We start from the raw sequence: 20,270 nt of genomic DNA, 5'->3' as shown, positions 1-20,270 counted from the left end.
CGGTAGCCAATACATTTTAGGACTCTGGTATGAAAGAAGTGTAACAAACATAGAGTAGGGCGTTTGTTCTGAAATACAATAGTTAAGTTCAGTGAGTCATAGATATGCACAGCATGAAAACAGACCCTTCGGTCGAACCCATCCATGCCGACCAGATATCCCAACCCAATCTAGTCCCACCTGCCAGCACCAGGTCCATATCCTTCCGAACCCTTCCTATTCATATACCCATCCAAATGCCTCTTAAATATTGCAATTGTACCAGCCTCCACTACTTCCAGCAGCTCATTCCATACACTTACCACCATCTGAGAAAAAGTTGCCCCTTGGGTGTCTCTTATATCTTTTTCCCTCTCACCTAAACCTAAGCACTCTAGTTCTGGACCACCCGATTCCAGAGAAAAGACTTTGCCTATTTACCCTATCCATGCCCCTCATAATTTTGTAAACCTCTACAAGGTCACCTCTCGGCTTCCAACGCTCCAGGGAAAACAGCCCCAGCCTATTCAGCCTCTCCCTGTAGCTCAAATCCTCCAACCCTGGCAACATCCTTGTAAATCTTTTCTGAACCCTTTCAAGTTTCACAACATCTTTCTGATAGGAAGGAGACCAGAATTGCACGCGATATTCCCAACAGTGGCCTATCCAATGTCCTGTACAGCTGTAACATGATCTCCCAACTCCTATACTCCATACTCTGACATATAAAAAAGGATACCAAAGGCGGCGTTTGGTATGCTATCTACCTGTGACTCCACTTTCAAGGAGCTATGAACCTGCACTCCAAGGTCTCTTTGTTCAGCAACACTCCCTAGGACCTTACCATTAAGTGTATAAGTCCTGCTAAGATTTGCTTTCCCAAAATGCAGCACCTCCCCTTTATCTGAATTAAACTCCATCTGCCACTTCTCAGCCCATTGGCCCATCTGGTCCAGATCCTGTTGTAATCTGAGGTAACCCTCTTCACTGTCCACTATACCTCCAATTTTGATGTCATCTGCAAACTTACTAACTGTACCTCTTATGCTCACATCCAAATCATTTATGTAAATGACAAAAAGTAGACGTCCCAGCACCGATCCTTGGGGCACTCCACTGGTCACAGGCCTCCAGTCAGAAAAACAACCCTCCACCACCACCATCCTCTGTATTTTACCTTTGAGCCAGTTCTGTATCCAAATGGATAGTTCTCCCTGTATTCCATGAGATCTAACCTTGCTAATCAGTCTCCCATGGGGAACCTTCGCCTTACTGAAGTCCATATAGATCACGTCTACTGCTCTGCCCTCATCAATCCTCTTTGTTACTACTTCAAAAAACTCCAAGCTTGTGAGAGATTATTTCCCACGCACAAAATCATGTTGACTATCCTGAATCAGTCCTTGCCTTTCCAGATACATGTACATCCTGTCCTTCAGGATTCCCTCCAACAACCTGCCCACCACGGAGGTCAGGCTAACTGGTCTATAGTTCCTTGGCTTGTCCTTACCACCCTTAAATAGTGGCACCATGTTTGCCAACCTCCAGTCTTCCGGCACATCACCTGTGACTATCGATGATAGAAATATCTCAGCAAGAGGCCCAGCAATCATTTTTTTTTCTCCAGTTTCCCACAGAGTTTTCGGGTACGCCTGATCAGGTCCTGGGGATTTATCCACCTTTTAACCATTTCAAGACATCCAGCACTTCCTCCTCTGTAATCTGGACATTTTGCAAGATGTCACCATCTATTTTCCTACAGTCTACATCTTCCAAATCCTTTTCCACAGTAAATACTGATGCAAAATACTCATTTAGTATTGCCCCCATTTTCTGCGGCTCCACACACAGGCTGCCTTGTTGACCTTTTGAGGGGTCCTGTTCTCTCCCTTGTTTCCCTTTTGTCCTTAATGTATTTGTAAAAACCCTTTGGATTCTCCTTTAATTCTATTTGCCAAAGCTACCTCCTGTCCCCTTCTTGTCCTCCTGATTTTTCTCTTAAGTATATTTCTATTCTAAGGATTCACTCGATCTATCCTGTCTATACCTGACACATGCTTCCTTCTTTGTTTCTTAACCAAACCCTCAATTTCTTTAGTCATCCAGCATTCCCTATACCTACCAGCCTTTCTTTTCACCCTGACAGGAATATACTTTCTCTGGATTCTTGTTATCTCATTTCTGAAGGCTTCCCATTTTCCAGCTCTCCTTTTACCTGTGAGCATCTGCCCCCAATCAGCTTTTGAAAGTTCTTGCCTAATACCATCAAAATTGGCCTTCCTCCAATTTAGAACTTCAACTTATAGATCTGGTCTATCCTTTTCCATCACCATTTTAAATCTAATAGAATTATGGTCGCTGGCCCCAAAGTGCTCCCCCACTGACACCTCACTTCCCAAGAGTAAGTAAAGTTTTGCACCTTCTGTGGTAGGTACACCCAGAAAATGATTCAGAAAATTGTCTTGTGCACACTTAACAAATTCTTCTCCATCTGAACACTATGGCAGTCCCAGTCTATGTTTGGGAAGTTAAAATCCCCTACCATAACCACCATATTATTCTAACAGATAGCTGAGATCTCCTTACAAGTTTATTTCTCAATTTCCCTCTGACTACTAGGGGGTCTATAATACAATCCCAATTAGTTGATCATCCCTTTCTTATTTCTCAGTTCCACCCAAATAACTTCCCTGGATGTATTTCTGGGAATATCCTCCCTCAGCACAGCTGTGATGCTATCCCTTATCAAAAATGCCACTTCCCCTCCTCTCTTGTCTCCCTTTCTATCCTCCATGGAGCATTTAAGCTGCCAATCCTGCCTGTCCCTGAGCCATGTTTCTGTAATTGCTATGATATCCCAGTCCCATGTTCCTAACCATGCCCTGAGTTCATCTGCCTTCCCTGTTAGGCCCCTTGCATTGAAATAAATGCAGTTTAATTTATTAGTCCTACCTTGTCTGTTTGATTCACTTCTGTTCTCAACTGTACTAGTCTCCCACTAATCTCTCTTTCCTCACTATCTCCCTGGGTCCCAACCCCCTACCTTACTAGTTTAAATCCTCCCGAGCAGCTCTAGCAAATTTCCCTGCCAGTATATTAGCCCACTTCCAATTTAGGTGCCAGCCGTCCTTCTTGTCAGGTCACTTCTACCCCAAAGGAGATTCGAATGATCCAAAAATGTGAATCCTTTTCCCGTTCACCAGCTCCTCAGCCATGCATTCGTCTGCTCTATCCTCCTATTCCTGCCCTCAGTAGCTGGTAGCACTGGGAGTAATCCAGATATTACTCCTCTTGAGGACCTCCTTTTTTAAATTTCTGCTTAACTCTCTAATCTTTCTTCAGAATCTCAACCTTTTCCTTTCTTATGTTGTTGGTTCCAATATGGACAATGACCTCTTGCTGGCGCCTTTCCCCTGTGAGAACATTCTGCACCCGCTCTGAGACATCCTTGATCCTGGCACCAGGGAAGCAACACGCCATTCTGCTTTTTCTCTGCTGGCCACAGAAACGTCTGTCTGTACCTCTGACTGGAGAATCCCCTAACACAATTGATCTCCTCTTGGAACCCGACATACCCCTCGTTACATTAGAGCTAGTCTCAATACCAGAAACTTGGCTGTTTGTGCTACATTCCCTTGAGAATTAATCACCCCCTACATTTTCCAAAACAGCATACCTATTTAAAATGGGTATATCCACAAAAGACTCCTGCACTAGGTGCCTACCTCTCTTACCTTTCCTGGAGTTGACCCATCTATGTGACTGAATCTGAGACTCCCCCCGCACCCCCCTCCCCCTTCCTATAACTGCCATCCATCACATACTGTTGCTGTTGCAAATTCCTCATTGCTTCTAACTGTCTCTCCAACCGATCCACTCGATCTGATAAGCTTCATATCCAACAGCATGTATGGCAGATATAATCCACAGTAACCTTTTAAACTCTCTTTAAACTCCCACATCTGACAGGAAGTACATATCACTGTACTAAAGGCCATTTTTGCTCCTTCACAATCTACAGATTGAGAAAATAACTGTCTTATTCCTCTACAAAACACTGCCCCAGGTTAAATTAATAGTTATGGCTTATATTTTAAGTTTAGTTAAGAGACCTCTTTCTTGATTGTGTGTTTTTGGAGAGATTCAATTCTATTCACTACTGCAGTCTTTCTTTTGGGCACACTTAAAACAACGATCCTGAAGGTTGGAAGTTACCTAGGTGGGAGATGAGGTTTTGACCTTCTAGCTTGTGTGAGCCTTGCTGGAGCATTGCAGCAGGCTTGAGACAGAAATGTTTGCATGGAGCATGGTCATGGGTTGAAGTGGCTGGCAACTTTTTATTTTCATGGACTGAGCATGGATGTTCAGCAAAGCAGTCGCCCAGTCCACTTTTTGAACGTGTGAAAAACTTCAGACCAGACTCTGGGAAACCTGAGGTCATAATATGAAGTCTATTTGAAGTTCAAAATTTAAAAAGTACTGTCATTACCTATTCAATTTCTTATTGCGGGCATGCATGTGACTGACGTTGACATAATATGGATATGTGAGAGAATAATTACATTTACTTAAGTCTGCAGCAGGCTTTTAATTAACTAAATTGAATGAACACTAATTGTAAAAATAACCTTGGGTAGATGTTAATGTTAAGTTTTGTACAAGTGACTCAGCCTTGGAGTTCAAGTATTCATCAGTATATTAGTGTTAGTAGATTTCAATCTTTTGCCATATACAGTGCATCTAGGTATTTGTTGATCACATAGTGAATTAATTTGCCCAAAGCATGGGGCCAGGAGCAGCCAAGATGGTTCATTTATTTACTACCTGCTGAAGATGGTCACAAGCACTTTAGTCATTATGCTGATTTTCTGAGCTCTAACATCAATGTAAAAAGCTTGGTGCTCTCCTCTTTTTTCGCACTCTTCATTGAACCAGGGTTTTTATCTAGCTTGATGGCAATGGTAGGGTGGTGGTCATCTGGCAATTCAGATTGTGGTTGAAAGCAGTTTGATGCTCCACAGCGCATCGTGGATGTAGGTTTTGAGCTGCTGGATGGGTTCCCATTTAGCAGAGTGGTAATGTCACACGTGCTGAAGGGTGCCCTCATTGTCTACCCCTCATTAGGGTAACGCCTGGAAATCAAGTCCTGTTATTTGCAGAGTTGTCACAAGTTAAGGATATTATGCAAGTACTCCAATTCCCCAATTTATTTGCCTTTTGAGATCTCATTGGATGATGTGTACCAGATTTTTTGTACTCAACAAGAATCTCTATTTACTAAAGTCGCTAGCTGCAGGTAAGTAATTATGAACCATCAGCTTATAGCACTCAGCAAAAACTCTAATCCCTTTATAAACTCTACCTCACTTGTGCATGTATGCATGCACACATGCTTAAGAGGTCTGACTTTTTTTAATTAAAAGTTTATAGCTCACAGCAACTGGTGAAGGAAAAATTCAGGTTTTCTTCAGCCTTTGTTCTCTGCATTAAAAGCCAGTTGAGAGCATTGGAGCTGTTGGAGATCTGAAGTCACTCCTACCCTATTCTCAGCTGAAACTTACCTGAGAACTGATATGTTGTTGGCAGGCAGAAGGTCGCTTGTCATTGATAACCGGTCACTAGTGATAAATGCTGAAAATGTGATGCTGGAAAAGTGCAGCAGGTCAGGTAGCATCCAAGGAGCAGGAGAATCGACGTTTCGGGCATGAGCCCTTCAGGAATGTTTTGAAGCAGGGCTCATGCCCGAAACGTCGATTCTCCTGCTCCTTGGATGCTGCCTGACCTGCGCTTTTCCAGCAACACATTTTTAGCTCTGATCTCCAACATCTGCAGCCCTCACTTTCTCCTAGTGATAAATGCTACCTGAATCTCCATTTGTGCACACCCGTCTCTTCCAATGGGTCTGCAAACATCAATTCAATACTGCTCAAACAAGCAGCTGTGTAAGCAGTACTTAAAATGAGCATCCGATTACTTGCTTTCAAAATAGATAGTAATCCTTTAGTAATCCTAAACTTTAAACAGTTCTGTGTGCCATCTTAGGTCCCAAATTTTATAACCAAGTATTGTGAAGATTGGACTTTGTGTCTACTAAGATTTACGTTTGGCTCCTTCAACTGATTTGTCATGCACAGATGGGTCAGCTAATGGTAGATCGGCCAAGGTGTGGGCCAGTCGGTCTTCCAATTTTGATTCTTTAATAAACTGCTGTAGTTCTAGTCAGGCAAAAATGTTAATCAGCACTTGGCCAGAATGGTCTGCAGTTGCAATAGTAGGCCATTCTTGGTAACGGACATTGAGATCCAACTTCCAGTACTACTTCCAAGTAGTTTTTAATGTGGCACCTTTTTTTGTTGAAGTGCCGTAAATGGTAATACACAGGATGTTTCTGCTTTTGGGTTTGATTTGAAGTATTGAGTATTAATTGCACTTGAAATCTGTGAGGGCTCGTGGGGCTACTCCCTCCCCACTAATACACTGTGCCCATCACGAAATCTGAAGTCTGGTTTACTGTTGGGGTGGTGATAGAAGATTGAGACTCTAGACTACTTTATGGGATAGCTGTCCCAGTTTTGGTGCACAAGCCCAGTTGTTTATAAGAATGGTTTCTGTTATGAAAATAAATTTGGAAAGGAAGACTATCAGGAGATTTGCTAGAGATTTTCAAAATCCTGAGTGAGCTGGATGGAGCAAATGGTGAGAAGCAGTTCCAGCTCATCTTAAACAGAAAAAAAGTGGATTTGAAGTGGTATGTAAATATGTGAGACAAAAACTTTTTCATGCAGCAACTAGTTATGAGTATGGAATGCACTGCCTGGGAGTATGATGGTGGATTCATTTGAGGTGTTTGAGGAATATTTATTTGAATTGAAATGTGTGCAGGGGTGTAGGACAAAGGCAGGAGATTGGCTTCATTATCAAATACCAATGTAGGCATAGTGGTCTGAATTACCTCCATCCATGCCATAACAATTCTGATTTTTGTGCCGAATAATTTGCAAGAATTTGCCTTTGTTGTATATAATGCAAGGGGTCAATCTGGCTTTATTCCTATTAAATCTTTTTCATACAATTTGAGTGACTGGCTAAGCCATTTCAGAGGGCATTTTAAGAATCCATCACATTGCTGTGGGGCTAGCGTCATGTAGGCCTGGTTGGGTAATATATTTATTTCTCAAGAATATTGATGGACAGTTGGGATTTTCAATGATTCAACAATTTCATGGTCACCTTTTTACTGAAGCATTTTATTCCAGATTTATTTCTTTCATAATTTCATGCCCAGATGCTGTGATGGACTTGAGCTCCCACCCAGCGCATCAGGCCCATCCTATCACAGGTTCATGAACATGATCACATTCACGTTTTAATTTTTCCTACAGAGGAAAACACAGCTGGTGCAAGCACTGAACGCTTTCTGAATTTGAGGCAAAGCAAGACTTTATTCACTTCAAAGTTTGGTTTTTTTGGTTTCATTTCAAAAAAAATTTTAGGTAATGCTATTTCTGTCAAACCTACAAAATCATTACGCTTTCACTTCCTTTCCCACCCTCCTCCCAGCACACCCCCAAAATTGGGTATCATTTTCCCATTTCTGTATTAGGGCATCAACTCATTTATACCACTGCTGTTCTGGCTGGTCTTCAATTTTTCACTTTCTGAAAGCTTGAGCTTTTCTCAAAACACTGCTAGGAATATCTTAATTTGCAGCAAATCTAGTTTTCCAATCAGCTTGTGCTTAAAGTCCTATTTTATCCCTGGTCCAACAATACAAATTAAATATCTGTTCTGAGTTAAAGTATGTCCCTGTGGCTGCACCCCTTTTAATATGTACTTCAAGCCTACTGACTTTGGACTATTTTCCTTCACTTCTGGTTTGTTGTGATTTCCTAATTTCTTTCATCTTGCAGTTAGCATTGTGCCCTGAGTTCTGGAATTCCCTTTCTGGATTTCAACCTTTTGCCCTTCTGTTAGTTTTTGGGTGTAACTTTTGTAAAAAGTCTCTTTGACTAAGCATATATCTTCTCCTGTTCCATAAGATATTGGGTATCTCTCATTGGGATCTTTATTGTGTTTAAAGGTATTTCCTTCTGTTTGTTCATTGGAGATGTGCAATTTAGGCTAAGCAGTCGTTACCCATTTCTATTTGCATTTAGGTAGGTGGAAATGTGGTAGATGCCTTTTGTTGAACCACTGTAACCCATGTGGTACAGTAACTCTTGTTAGGAAAGTAGTTGCATGTTTTGTATCCCAGCAAGAAAGCAAGAGCATTACATATCCAATCAACATTGTGTGAATTGGAGGGGTGCTTGCTGGTGGGTGGCCCCATTTTTCTTTGAAGTACTAGAGGTTGTGATTTTGTTCAGATTTGATGAGTTGCTGCTGGGCATGTTGTACATGTGTTGCTGATTACTAAGAGAACACCTTGAACGTGGAGGATGGGGAATGCCATTCAAGTGGTTTGCTTTATTTTTGATGGGTTTTTAGCTTGCTGGCTGTATGTTGGAGGTGCACTCTTCCGGCATATTAGATTAGATTAATTACCTACAGTGTGGAAACAGGCCGTTCGGCCCAACAAGACCACACCAACCCTCCGAAGAGAAACCCACCCCCTATATTTACCCCTGACTAATCCACCTAACACTACGGGCAATTTAGTATGGCCAATTCACCTAATCTGCACATCCTTGGACTGTGGGAGGAAACCGGAGCACCCGGAGGAAACCCACGCAGACACGGGGAGAACCTGCAAACTCCACACAGACAGTCGCCTGAGGTGGGAATTGAACCTGGGCCCCTGGTGCTGAGAGGCAGCAGTGCTAACCGCTGAGCAACTGTGTTTTTGGATAGCCAGCCAGCAGAATGTGCCCACTGACCAGCCTGAGGTGAGTGCCTTAGGACAAAATTTGGCAGCCAGTTTATGGAGAGTATGTCTCTCTCCGAAGTCTTGCTGCTTCTGGATGGCAGACAGGCTTTGAGAGTCAGTGAATTTTTGTCGCAGATTTCCTGTTCTGACCTGCTATTGTATTGCAGCATTTGTATAGGTGGTCCTGTTTAGGTTTTGGTCAAAGGTGATCCATGGGAAATTAATATTGGGATATTTTAGTGAAGGTAATGCCATTAAATACTTGGGAGGTAATAATTAGATCATCTTATTGAGATGGTCATTGCTGGACACTTGTGCAGCATGAATATTGCTAGCCTCTAAATAGCCTGAATCTGGATGTTAGCCAGGTCTTGCTGAATTTGGGCATGGACTGTTTCAATAGTTGATCTGAGCACTTCATACCTCCACTTGTGACATTTGTATTGAAGGGAAAATCATTTGAAAGTGGTTGCCCCTTAGACATCAATCAAAGGAGAATTCCTAGTGATGTTCTGGGACTGAAATGATTGGCCTGTAACAGCAAGAAACATTCTCTTTTGAATAGGATTGTCATGAGCCAGTAGAACATTCCCAATAATCTAGTTAGTCTGTTTCTGGTAACATTGTTCTGTATTAAATCTTGGGTGCCATTCATATAATGTGCAAGAAGAATAAATGTCTGTTATAAACCAAAACAATTGACCTGATGTGCCCAAAAGAACATTTCTTAATGGGGAAGCGCTTTCTGATGAATTGGTTGGATTTTGATCATTTGAATATCGAAATGTTTTGCTAATAGAAAAAATGAAGTGACCTTATGCAGAAATCCTCACTTAGTAGCCATTTTTGGTCGGCAAATTCAAATCCAATTTCAGGTGTATTGTTCTGACTGAACAATACCATGGAAGGTATGAAATAAATAATAAAAAATAGGAATGTTGGCAGCTCCATGAGAAGAAATTTTCCCTCATTTCATTGTTTAGATAGCCAGGATAGCAAAGGTGGTGTTTGGTATGCTTGCCTTTATCATGTTACGGCTGTACAGGACATTGGTTAGGCCACAATTGGAATATTGCATGCAATTCTGGTCTCCTTCCTATCAGAAAGACGTTGTGAAAGTTGAAAGGGTTCAAAAAAGATTTACAAGGATGTTGCCAGGGTTGGGGGATTTGAGCTATAGGGAGGGGCTGAACAGGCTGGGGCTGTTTTCCCTGGAGCATCTGAAGCTGAGGGGTGACCTTATAGAGGTTTACAAAATTGAGTGGCATGGATATGATAAATAGACAAAGTCTTTTCCCTGGGGTCAGGGAGTCCAGAACTAGAGGGCATAGGTGTAGGGTGAGAGGGGAAAGATATGAGAGACCTAAGGGGCAACCTTTTCCAGCAGAGGGTGGTACATGTATGGAATGAGCAACCAGAGAAAAGGGTGGAGGCTGGTACAATTGCAACATGTAAAAGGCATTTGGATGGGTATATGAATAGGAAGGGTTTGGAGGGATATGGGCTGGGTGCTGGCAGGTGGGACTAGATTGGGTTGGGATATCTGGTTGGCATGGACAGGTTGGATCAGAGGGTCTGTTTTCATGCTGTACATCTGACTCTGACTCTGTTAGTGTAAAACTAATTTTTTTTTGCTTCTGAACATGGTGTGGATTGGTGTCCGTCATTAAAGAGTTTGCAAAGAGCATAACTGTGGTTAGTTTGTACAGGAAGTTGAGCTATTTAAAGTAAAATGGAGAGCCAAGTTCCCTTTTATTCTTAGCAACAGTTCTACTTTTAATGCAGTAACAAGATTAGAGCTGCAAATGTCTTGGTTTTGTTCATAACTGTCATATGTAAACTTGTGCTGACAATTCTCACAGCTTAGACACTAATTGTACATTATAGATATGAAGATTCACTAATGCTAACTGTCATGCATGTTTCCTGCATTTTCTTTTTGGCCAGATGAATGAATTACCTGTTGCCATAAATTCATTGAAATTACGCACTCTACTGTCATCAGCTACCTATTCAAGACAAATACATTAGGAGAAAGTGATGACTGGAGATTTGTGTTGAAGAGAGTGATGCTGGGAAAGTGCAGCAGGTCAGACAGCATCCAAGGAGCAGGAGAATCGATGTTTCGAGCATAATCCCTTCATCAGACAAATACATTAGCCAATTTTTTCATGTGGCTAATTCGAAAATCCAGATGGCGATAATTGCATTCCCCATTTAGTGACTACAAAGTGATTAATACTTCTACTTGAAACTTCTCAACACATTTGTTAGATAAAGTCAGAAAAGTGAAGTGCAAGTGCTTTTTGATCATTGTCTAATCCTTGTCCATGGTTGCTAAATAGTTCTCAATGTTAATGACTACATTGCCCACTTTTATGCAAGAGGATGTAGACTTTTTTTGACCAACGTTTTCAGTGGAACCTCGGTTATCAGAGTATCAATTATCTGAAGGAGATCTCGAGGTCCCGATGGAAACGTTACATCAATGTGTTTCTAATTGGGATTGCGTCTTTTGTTTACAGTGATTAAACAGGCACCAAACCCCACCCTCCCTCTCTCTCCCAACACTTTCCCTGGGGTTCTACAGAGGGGTGTACCCTAAACCCCCCCTTCCTCAGATAATCTCTCCAACATTGTCCTGTGCCGGGTAAAGGTGGAACTTGTCAAAAAGTTGCAGCAAAAGGTTGTCTGTGGCTGTGTGCGCACAATTTGGAGACTTATCCTACAAAGGCGGCAACAGCAGCAGTTGTCTTGTTGGTGTCCAGTCCAGTTGCCCCAGAGAGGGGGCGGGGGTGGTGTGGGGCAGGGGCTCGCACACGGTGTGTTGCTGCTTCGTCTCCTGAACGGAGAGCAGACTTAAACTCAGAGCTACAGAGGAAAGGCATTTAATCGATTAGCTGAATAACCAATTATCTGAATGAAATAGTGCCCACAATCTCATTCAGATAATAGTGGTTCCTCTAAATCTTAAGTACAATGCTGTAGTCATCCTTATGGCTAGTCAGCAATTTCTCTTGGATAATATTTAGCCTTGTACCCTAATGAGAAGCACTGAAAAGCATTAAAAAGGAATGTTTTCCAGTTGTTAACAGAATTAAACAAAGGCTGTAGTCCACAAAGGTCCAAAGAGATCAATTGAAGTTCTCTTAATGTGTTTAAATAAAACCGCCTTCTATTACACTTCAGTACATCTCTTCATAACAATGAGGCCTGTTTTAGACTTGAAAGGGTAGGCTGGGAAATGTGGGGTTAATCTGTTACCAGAAAAATGCGTAAGTTCTGTCCTTTTAGAACCATGCATCTAACTAGTTATAAACAACAAAATCCAAAGATACTTTTTGCCTTTTAGCATTTTTGCTGAAGTTCAGGAAATTGCAAATTCATAGACTGGTAGAGATATACAGCACGGAGACAAACCCTTTGGTCCAACTCATCCATGCAGACCAGATATCCTAAAGAAATCTAGTCCCATTTGCCTGCATTTGGCCCATATCCCTCTAAATCCTTCCCATTCATATACTCATCCAGATGTCTTTTTAAATGTTGTAATTGCCCCAGCTGCCTCCCCTTCCTGTAGCAGTTCATTCCATACACACCACCCTCTGCATTGAAAAAAAATTGCCCTTTAAATCCCTTTTATATCTTTTTCCCTCACCTTAAACCTATGCTCTGCAATGTTGAACCCCCCTCCTCGAAAAGACCTTGTCTATTTATCCTATCCATGCCCCTCATGATTTTATAAACCTCTAAGGTCAGCCCTCCGCCTCTGCTCCAAGGAAAGCAGCCCTAACCTATTCAGTCTCTCCCTGTAGCTTGATTCCACCAACCCTGGCAACATCCTTTCCTGAACCCTTTCAATTTTCACAACATCCTTCTGGCAGGAAGACCAGAATTGCACGCAGTATTCCAAAAGTGACCTAACCAATGTCCTGTACAGCCACAACATGACCTCTCAACTCTTATGCTTAATTCTGTGCAATAAAGGAAAGCATACCAAATGCCGTCTTCATTATCCTATCTACCTGTGACTCCACTTTCAAGGAACTATGCACCTGCACTCTTTTTATTCAGCAACACTCCCCAGGATCTTAGCAGGACTTATACACTTAATACTAAGATTAGCCTTTCCAAACTGCAGAGGCTCACAATTACCTAAATTAAACTCCATCTGCTGCCACTCAACCCATTGGCCCATCAGATCCCCTTGTTCAGAGGTAACCATCTTCACTGTCCACGACACCTCCAATTTTTGTCATCAGCAAACTTACTTACTATACCTGTTATGTTCACATCCAAATCACTTATATAAGTGAAAAGTAGTGGACTCAGCACTGATCCTTGTGGCACACCACTAGTCAAAGGCCTCCAGTCTGAAAAGCAACCCTGCACCAGCGCCCTCTGACATTTGAGCCAGGTCTGTATGCAAATGGCTAGTTCTCCTTGTAGTCCTAGGTATAACCTTGCGAATCAGTCTTTTATGAAGAACCTTGTTCAACGCCTTACTGAAGTCCATATAGATCACGTCCACTGCTCTGCCCTCATCAATCCTCTTCGTTATTATTCAAAATAATTCAGTCAAATTTGAGACGTGATTTCCCATGCACAAAGCCATATTGATGCTCCCTAATCAGTCCTTGCCTTTCCAAATGAATGTAAATCTTGTCCCTTAGGACTCCCTCCAACAACTTTCCCATCACCAATGCCAGGCTTACTGGTCTATAGTTCCCTGGCTTGACCTTACTACCTTTCTGAAATAGTGACACCACATTAGCCAACCTCAAGTCTTCTGGCACCTCACCCATGACTATGGATGATACAAGTATCTCAGCAAGGGGTCCAGCAATTGCAGCTTCCCACAGAGTTCTAGGGTATACCTGATCAAGTCCTGGGGATTTATTCACTTTTATGCGTTTCAAGACATCCAGCACACCACTTCTAATATGGATACCTTTCAAAGTATCACCATCTATTTCCCATATTATATATCTTCAGTGCCCTTCTCCATATCAAATACTGATGCAGAATACTCATTTGATGTATCTCCTATCTCCTGTAGTTCCATACATAAGCTGCCAAAGCTATCTCGCGCTCGTGATTTTCCCCCTCAAGTATATTCCTACTGCCTTTATACTCTTCTAAGGATTCACTTCATCTCTCCTGTCTCTACTTGACATATGCTTTCTTTTTCTTAACCAAAGCCTCAATTTCTCTAGTCATCCAGCATGCCCTATATCTACCAAGAATATACTGTGTGACTTCTCATTATCTCATTTTGGAAAGTTTCCCACTTTCCAACTGTCCCTTTTACCTGCAAATCCACCTACCCCCAACCGCATCAGCTTTTGAAAGTTCTTGCATTATAGTCAAAATTGTTCTTCCTCCAATTTAGAACTTCTGCTCTTAGATCTGGTCTATCCTGTTCCATCACTATTTTAAAACTAATAGAATTATGGTCGCTGGCCCCAAAATGCTCCCCCACTGACACCTTAGTCACCTGTCCTGTCGTGTTTCCCATGAGTAGGTCAAGATTTGTAGCTTCTCTAGTAGGTATATCCACATACTGAATCAGAAAATTGTCTTGTACTCACTTAAGAAATTCCTCTCCATCTAAACCCTTAACACCATGGCAGTCCCAGTCTATGTTTGGAAAGTTAAAATCCCCCTACCTTAACCACACTATTATTCTTACAGATAACGGAGATCTTCTTACAAATTTGTTTCTCAATTTCTTGCAGACTGTTGGAGGATCTAAAATGCAATCCCAATAAGGTGATCATCCCTTTATTTCTCTGTTCCAATTAACTTCCCTGGATGTATTCCCAGGAATAACCTCCCTAAATACAGCAGTAATACTATCCCTTAACGAAAGCACTACTCCCCTCATCTCTTGCCCCCCTTTTCTATCCTTCTTATAGCATTTTGTATCTTGAAACATTAAGCAGCCAGACCAGTGCATCCCTGAGCCATGTTTCCGTAATTGCTATGATATCCCAGTCCCATGCCCTGAGTTCATCTGCCTTCCCTGTTAGACCTCTTGCATTGAAATAAATGCAGTTTAATTAATCAGTCCCACCTTGTTCTGTGCTTTGTTCCTGCCTGCCCGGACTATTTTGACTGACTCCTTTTCCCAACTGCATCAGTCTCAGATTGATTTTTTTTTTTCCTCATTTTTCTCTGGGTCCCACTCCTCCCTACACCTTTACTAGTTTAAATCCTCAAGCAGCTCTAGCAAATCCCCCTACCAGTTTATTCATCCCCTTCCAATTCAGGTGCAATTCATCCTTATTATACAGGTCACTTCTAGTCCAGAAGAGATTTCAGTGATCCAAAAATGTGAATCCTTCTCCTCTGCACCAGTTTTTCATCCACGCAGTCAACTGCTCTATCCTTCTATCCTACCTTCACTCGCTCGTAGCACAGGGAGTAATCCAGATATTACTACTCCCGAAGACCTTTTTTTAAATACCTACCGAACTTTCTATATTCTCCCTTCAGAATCTCCTCCTTTCCCCTTCATATGTGGTTAGTTTCGATGTGTTCAATGATCTCCTGGTCCCTCTCCCCTTTTTGAGAACGTTCTGCATTTTCTGAGATATTCTTGATCCTGGCGCCAGGGAGGCAACACACCATTCGAGTTTTCACTGCCAGCCGCAGCAATGTCTGTCTGTTCCTCTGTCTAGAAAGTCTGCTATCACAATTGATTCATTTAGAATGGCTCCTAACATTCAAGCCCTTCTCTGTACAAGAAACTTGGTTGTTCATGCTATGCTCCCCTGATAGTCCATCACCCCCTGCATTTTCCAAAACCACATACTTGTTTGAGATGGGCATAGCCTCAGGAGACTCCTGCACCACCTGCCTGCCCCTCCTACCTCTCCTGGAGTTAACCCATTTACATGACTGTATCTGCAGCTTTTCTTTCTCCCTGTAAATGCCTCCCTTACACCCTCTAGCTCCTGTAAATTCCTTATTGCCGCTAATTGCTGTTCCAGTTGATCCATGCGATCTAATAGGATTTCCAGCTATAGATACAATCAGTAACATGGAAACTCTCTCTAAACTCCCACATCTGACAGGAACAGCACACCACTCTATTAAAGGCCATCTTAACAATCTACAGATCCAGAAAATAGTCCTTTTGCTATGGAAAAACACTGTTCCAGACTAAGACTTATGGCATATTTTTAAAATTTTAATCAGGACATCTCAATAAAACACATAATCAAAAAAGAACCACTCTACTCTCTGTTGTAGGTTTACAGCAAAGCTACACTCAAAAAACTGTGCTCTTATCTGTTCCTGTGCTGTGAGCTCTCCCACACTGGTTCCTCCAAGGTCAGCTGTACATTTTGCTATCTGTTACTTTTTTCTGGATGCACTTTAATGTCCAGAGATACTTGAACTCAAACAGCAAAGCAGTGACTGTGCAGAATCACTGCTGTCAGATAGCAGTATAGGTTTTGTTACCTGACCATATGGTTGCAGCCCTGTATATCTTCCTCTTCAAATGGTGGTTTGATTTTATTTTAAAACTTCCTTTCGTAAAAGAACTAAGGCAGATATTTAGCTTGTTGAATTTCAAGGGAATAGGGCAAGGCTAGATGGCACTTAACATGGAGTATTGTTGGTAAAATAGATGAGTTAAAGGGTGTGATATTACTATCACGAAGATGTGGTTGAGGGAGGGGCAGGGCTGACCACTCCATATTCTAGGGTATAGGATCTTCAGACAGAACAGGGGAGGATGTAAGAGGAGTATTTCTTAAAATGTAGGTGTCATTGATTAGGCCAGTATTTATTGCCAATATCTTAACCTCCCTCTGGACAATTAACAGTCAACAACATCGCTGTGGGTCTGGAGTCACATGTAGACCCCCTTGGGTAAGGATGGTAGGTTTTCCCCCCGAAAATACATTAGTGAATCAGATGGGTTTTTTCCTACATTGGTTATGCAATCACTTATTAAACCTCTGATTCCAGATTTTTATTGTATTCAAAGCTGTGGGACTAGTGTAGATTGAGTGAGTAATTTTGTGATGCATGTTTGATGGACCAAAGAACCTCCTTTTAGTACTGTATGATTCTGAGGTTCATTCTCCCTACCTCCTTTCAATTTGGAAATGAGTAAGGAGTTTCTTCTGGAACAGTGTTTTTTGATCAGCCTAATCATCAGTTAGTGGTAGTCTGTCCCTTTGATGTTTGATATTACATCACTGTTCCTTTTGTAAGTGACTTTCATGTAAAATGCCCATAATCACCAGTCAAAAGCAAGTTGCTTAAGATTTTGAGAAGCATAAGCAAGTCTAGACCTACTACTATTTGAGGATGCAAGATTTTTGGCAGTATGCCTCTGACACTAACTGTATGTGTGTAAGGCAGATGAAAAAGAGACCACCTTGAAATCGGGCGCACTTTCCTCAGCAAGAGGGAAGAAACCTGTTAAGTTTTTGCAGAAAGCATACTCTGCAGCAAAATCCATATTGGACTGGCCATTTTAGTAGAGTGGAGTAGCTTTTTTATTTGTCATTTCTACCATATGCAGCTGATACGGTAAAAACAAGCCAGCATTCCTCCAGGACCAAGGTGCTACGTGGACAGCACAAACTACATGATCATAAAAAGGTGGTATAAAGTGCATAAGGAGTGCAAAACTTGCAAATTAATGTAAGAATGATTAATTAGTCGCCATTGTTCTAGCAGCACTTCTGAGTCGTGCAAAGAATTTCAAATGGAAAAGAGTCTGATCATAGTGTTAAGGAGTCTGATGGCATGGGGGAAGAAACTGTTTCACAGTCTGGCTGTAAGAGATTGAAAGCTCTGGTATCTTCTGCCAAGTAGCAGGATGGCGCAGAGTTTGAGTGAGGGGTGTGGAGTCTTCCAAAATGCTGTTAACCTTTTGGATGTAGTGTGTTGTGTAAATGTCTGTAATGGAGGGAAGAGAGACCCTGATGATCTTCTCAGCTGTCCTCACTATGTTGTATGGTCTTACAGTCCAAGATGGTACAATTCCTGATATAAGCAATGATACTGCTGCATCAATTAACTCTCGATAAACCCTCTGTAGAATGCAGTGTGGATGGGGTTTGGGAGGTGCGCTTTCCTCACTTTACATAGAAAGCAGAGACGCTGTGGGCTTTCTTGGCTATGGTGATTAACTGCTGTGCCACCCACTTGGAAGCAATAAAGGGTGCTTCAATCCTTGCCGCCTCAAACATAGGAATTAAATGAGCAAATCTTGAGTGTGAGTCATTGTCGACTTCATGGGACATAAGATTTCTCCTACTCAACTCTAACTGTTTTAGATCAAATTCCTTTGCCCAGAACCTTCTGTGAAACACTTTTTTTTTCCCCTCTCTCTCATTGCTCTTCCCCTCTCTCTTTCCTAGTGTTTTATTTTCTTTCCTGAAAACTTAAATTCCATTACTCCAATTTTAATTTCATTACAGATACAACATCCATTTCCTTGACCTACACACAAATGTGTAGCACAGAAACAGATACTTTGATCTGACTCGTCTGTGCCAACCAGATATCTTAAATAGATCCTGGCCATATATCCCTCCTAAACCCTTCCTGTTCATAACAACTGTCCAGGTGCCTTTTTAAATGTTGTAATTGTCCCTGGCAGCTCATTCCATACATGCACCACCCTCTGCGTGGAAAAGGTTGCCCCTTAGGTCCCACTTACACACACCCCTCCCCACAATCCTAAACCTATGCCCTCTAGCTCTGGGCTCCTCCATCCTGAGGAAAAGACCTTGTCTATTTGCCCTATCCATCCCCCTCATTTCATAAAACCTCTGAGGCTCCCCCCCCAGCCTCTAATGCTTCAGAGAAAACAGCCCCAGCCTATTCAGCCTCTTCGCTATCCCTATCCAACCCAAACACCATTCTTAAAATCTTTTTCTGAACCCTTTCAAGTTTCACCCAATCCTTCCTATTTGAGGGAGACCAGAATTGCATACAGTATTCCAAAAGTGGCCGAACAAATGTCCTGTACAGCTGCAACATGACCTTCCAACTCCTATCCTTAGTTTCCATTAGCCACTTTTTTAAATTTCAGATTTTCTGACTTGTAGGCAAAATGCTAATTGCCCCAAGTGCCTCGCTAAGTCTAACTGTGCTACCCTTCAAACAGTTGGGACCTCAAATAACTCCTCCCCCACCCCAAAGTTTCACTAATTAGAATACATTGACATCATATGCAAACATTTCTGTACCTTAACAATGCTGTCTTTTGCCTTTTACAAAATCTGTTTCAAAATGGCAATTAACACCAGTGCAAATTCAGGCCAGAACTCGGGTGAGAAATCCCAATTCATCATGGCTTCAGGCAAATGGTTAAGTTCCCAGGGAAGGTCAAACAACTTCCCTCCTTTATTCACACTCCCATCTGTTGGTTTGCAGTTGAGGTTAATTTGAAAAGGATCCTTGTCCTTGTGTATTCTTCAAAGGGAAAAACCGTCTGTTTGCAGTTTGGTACATAATCTATAATGTGGCTGAGTTGTTGTTGAACAGGTGATCATAAGCCCTTTATCATTGTTGTCACGAGACCATAATCCTGCCTGGATATTTGTACTTAATGAATTTTCAGGCATTTGAGTCTGTTTGATTTCACTAATCAACTAAAATGTAATAGTTTGGTGTTTCAGTGCTTGTAGATGTATTGAACAGCAATCATAAATTCTGTAGCTTTGTTTCTATTTATATTAATATTTGTTTTCATTTATCTTCAGGGTATTGATGTGACCAAGTTAGAAGTAGCTGGTCGGAGGGCCATTCACTTTGCAGCCGATTGTGGTCAGCTTGAGGTTCTGGAGTTTCTCATTCGCCTGGGCGCTGAGATTAATGTAAGTAAGATAAATATGTCAGAATTTTGGAAGATATAGTGCCAATGTTGGTACCACCACCCTCCTCTAAGCAATATTCCTGTTATTGCTGTTCTTCAGGTATCCTTTATGGGTGATGTTTCTAAATGTTTGGTTTTCTAATTGTCTTTGGATTTCTCATCATTAAAATTTATTTTCTAATTTAAGTCTGATACTCAAATATTAAGATAAATGCTTTACTTTTATGTAAGATTTTACATAGTTGGACTCTACAACCTTGACCACCTTTTTATCATCAGTGGATATAGAAAAATAAAGCTCACGTGTGTTAGTAAGCAACATGGGCCAAAATATTCTGCTTTTGTGAAGACTTGACTGGAGCTGCTAACACCAAGACCCTGAGGCAGAATCTCTGTCCGCCCAACCACAATAATTACATGGAAAACTTAAATTTCCATTTGCTGCTTTACCTAGATTGCTTTGTGATTTCTACAGCATTTTTTTTTCATTTTGTGCTAGTAGGTGTCACAAGATGGGCAAGCATTGTTGCCCCTCCCCAACTGCACTTCAAGCAACTTGCTCGGCCATGTCAC

At 41.7% G+C, this 20,270-nt stretch overlaps 1 protein-coding gene across 1 annotated transcript in view; it reads left to right on the top strand.

Annotated features, from left to right (window-relative positions):
- The window catches only part of mtpn (myotrophin), a 67,169-nt gene that overhangs the window by 28,149 nt on the left and 18,750 nt on the right, over positions 1-20,270 (top strand). The window contains exon 2 of the mRNA XM_072552145.1: positions 19,585-19,698. Within this exon, the coding sequence (XP_072408246.1) occupies positions 19,585-19,698 (114 nt within the window). The remainder of the gene's footprint in view (positions 1-19,584; positions 19,699-20,270) is intronic.

The sequence above is a fragment of the Chiloscyllium punctatum genome, chromosome 32 (assembly GCF_047496795.1).
Source record: "Chiloscyllium punctatum isolate Juve2018m chromosome 32, sChiPun1.3, whole genome shotgun sequence".
Taxonomy (NCBI): Eukaryota; Metazoa; Chordata; class Chondrichthyes; order Orectolobiformes; family Hemiscylliidae; genus Chiloscyllium; species Chiloscyllium punctatum.
This window is presented reverse-complemented; position numbering and strand designations above follow the sequence as displayed.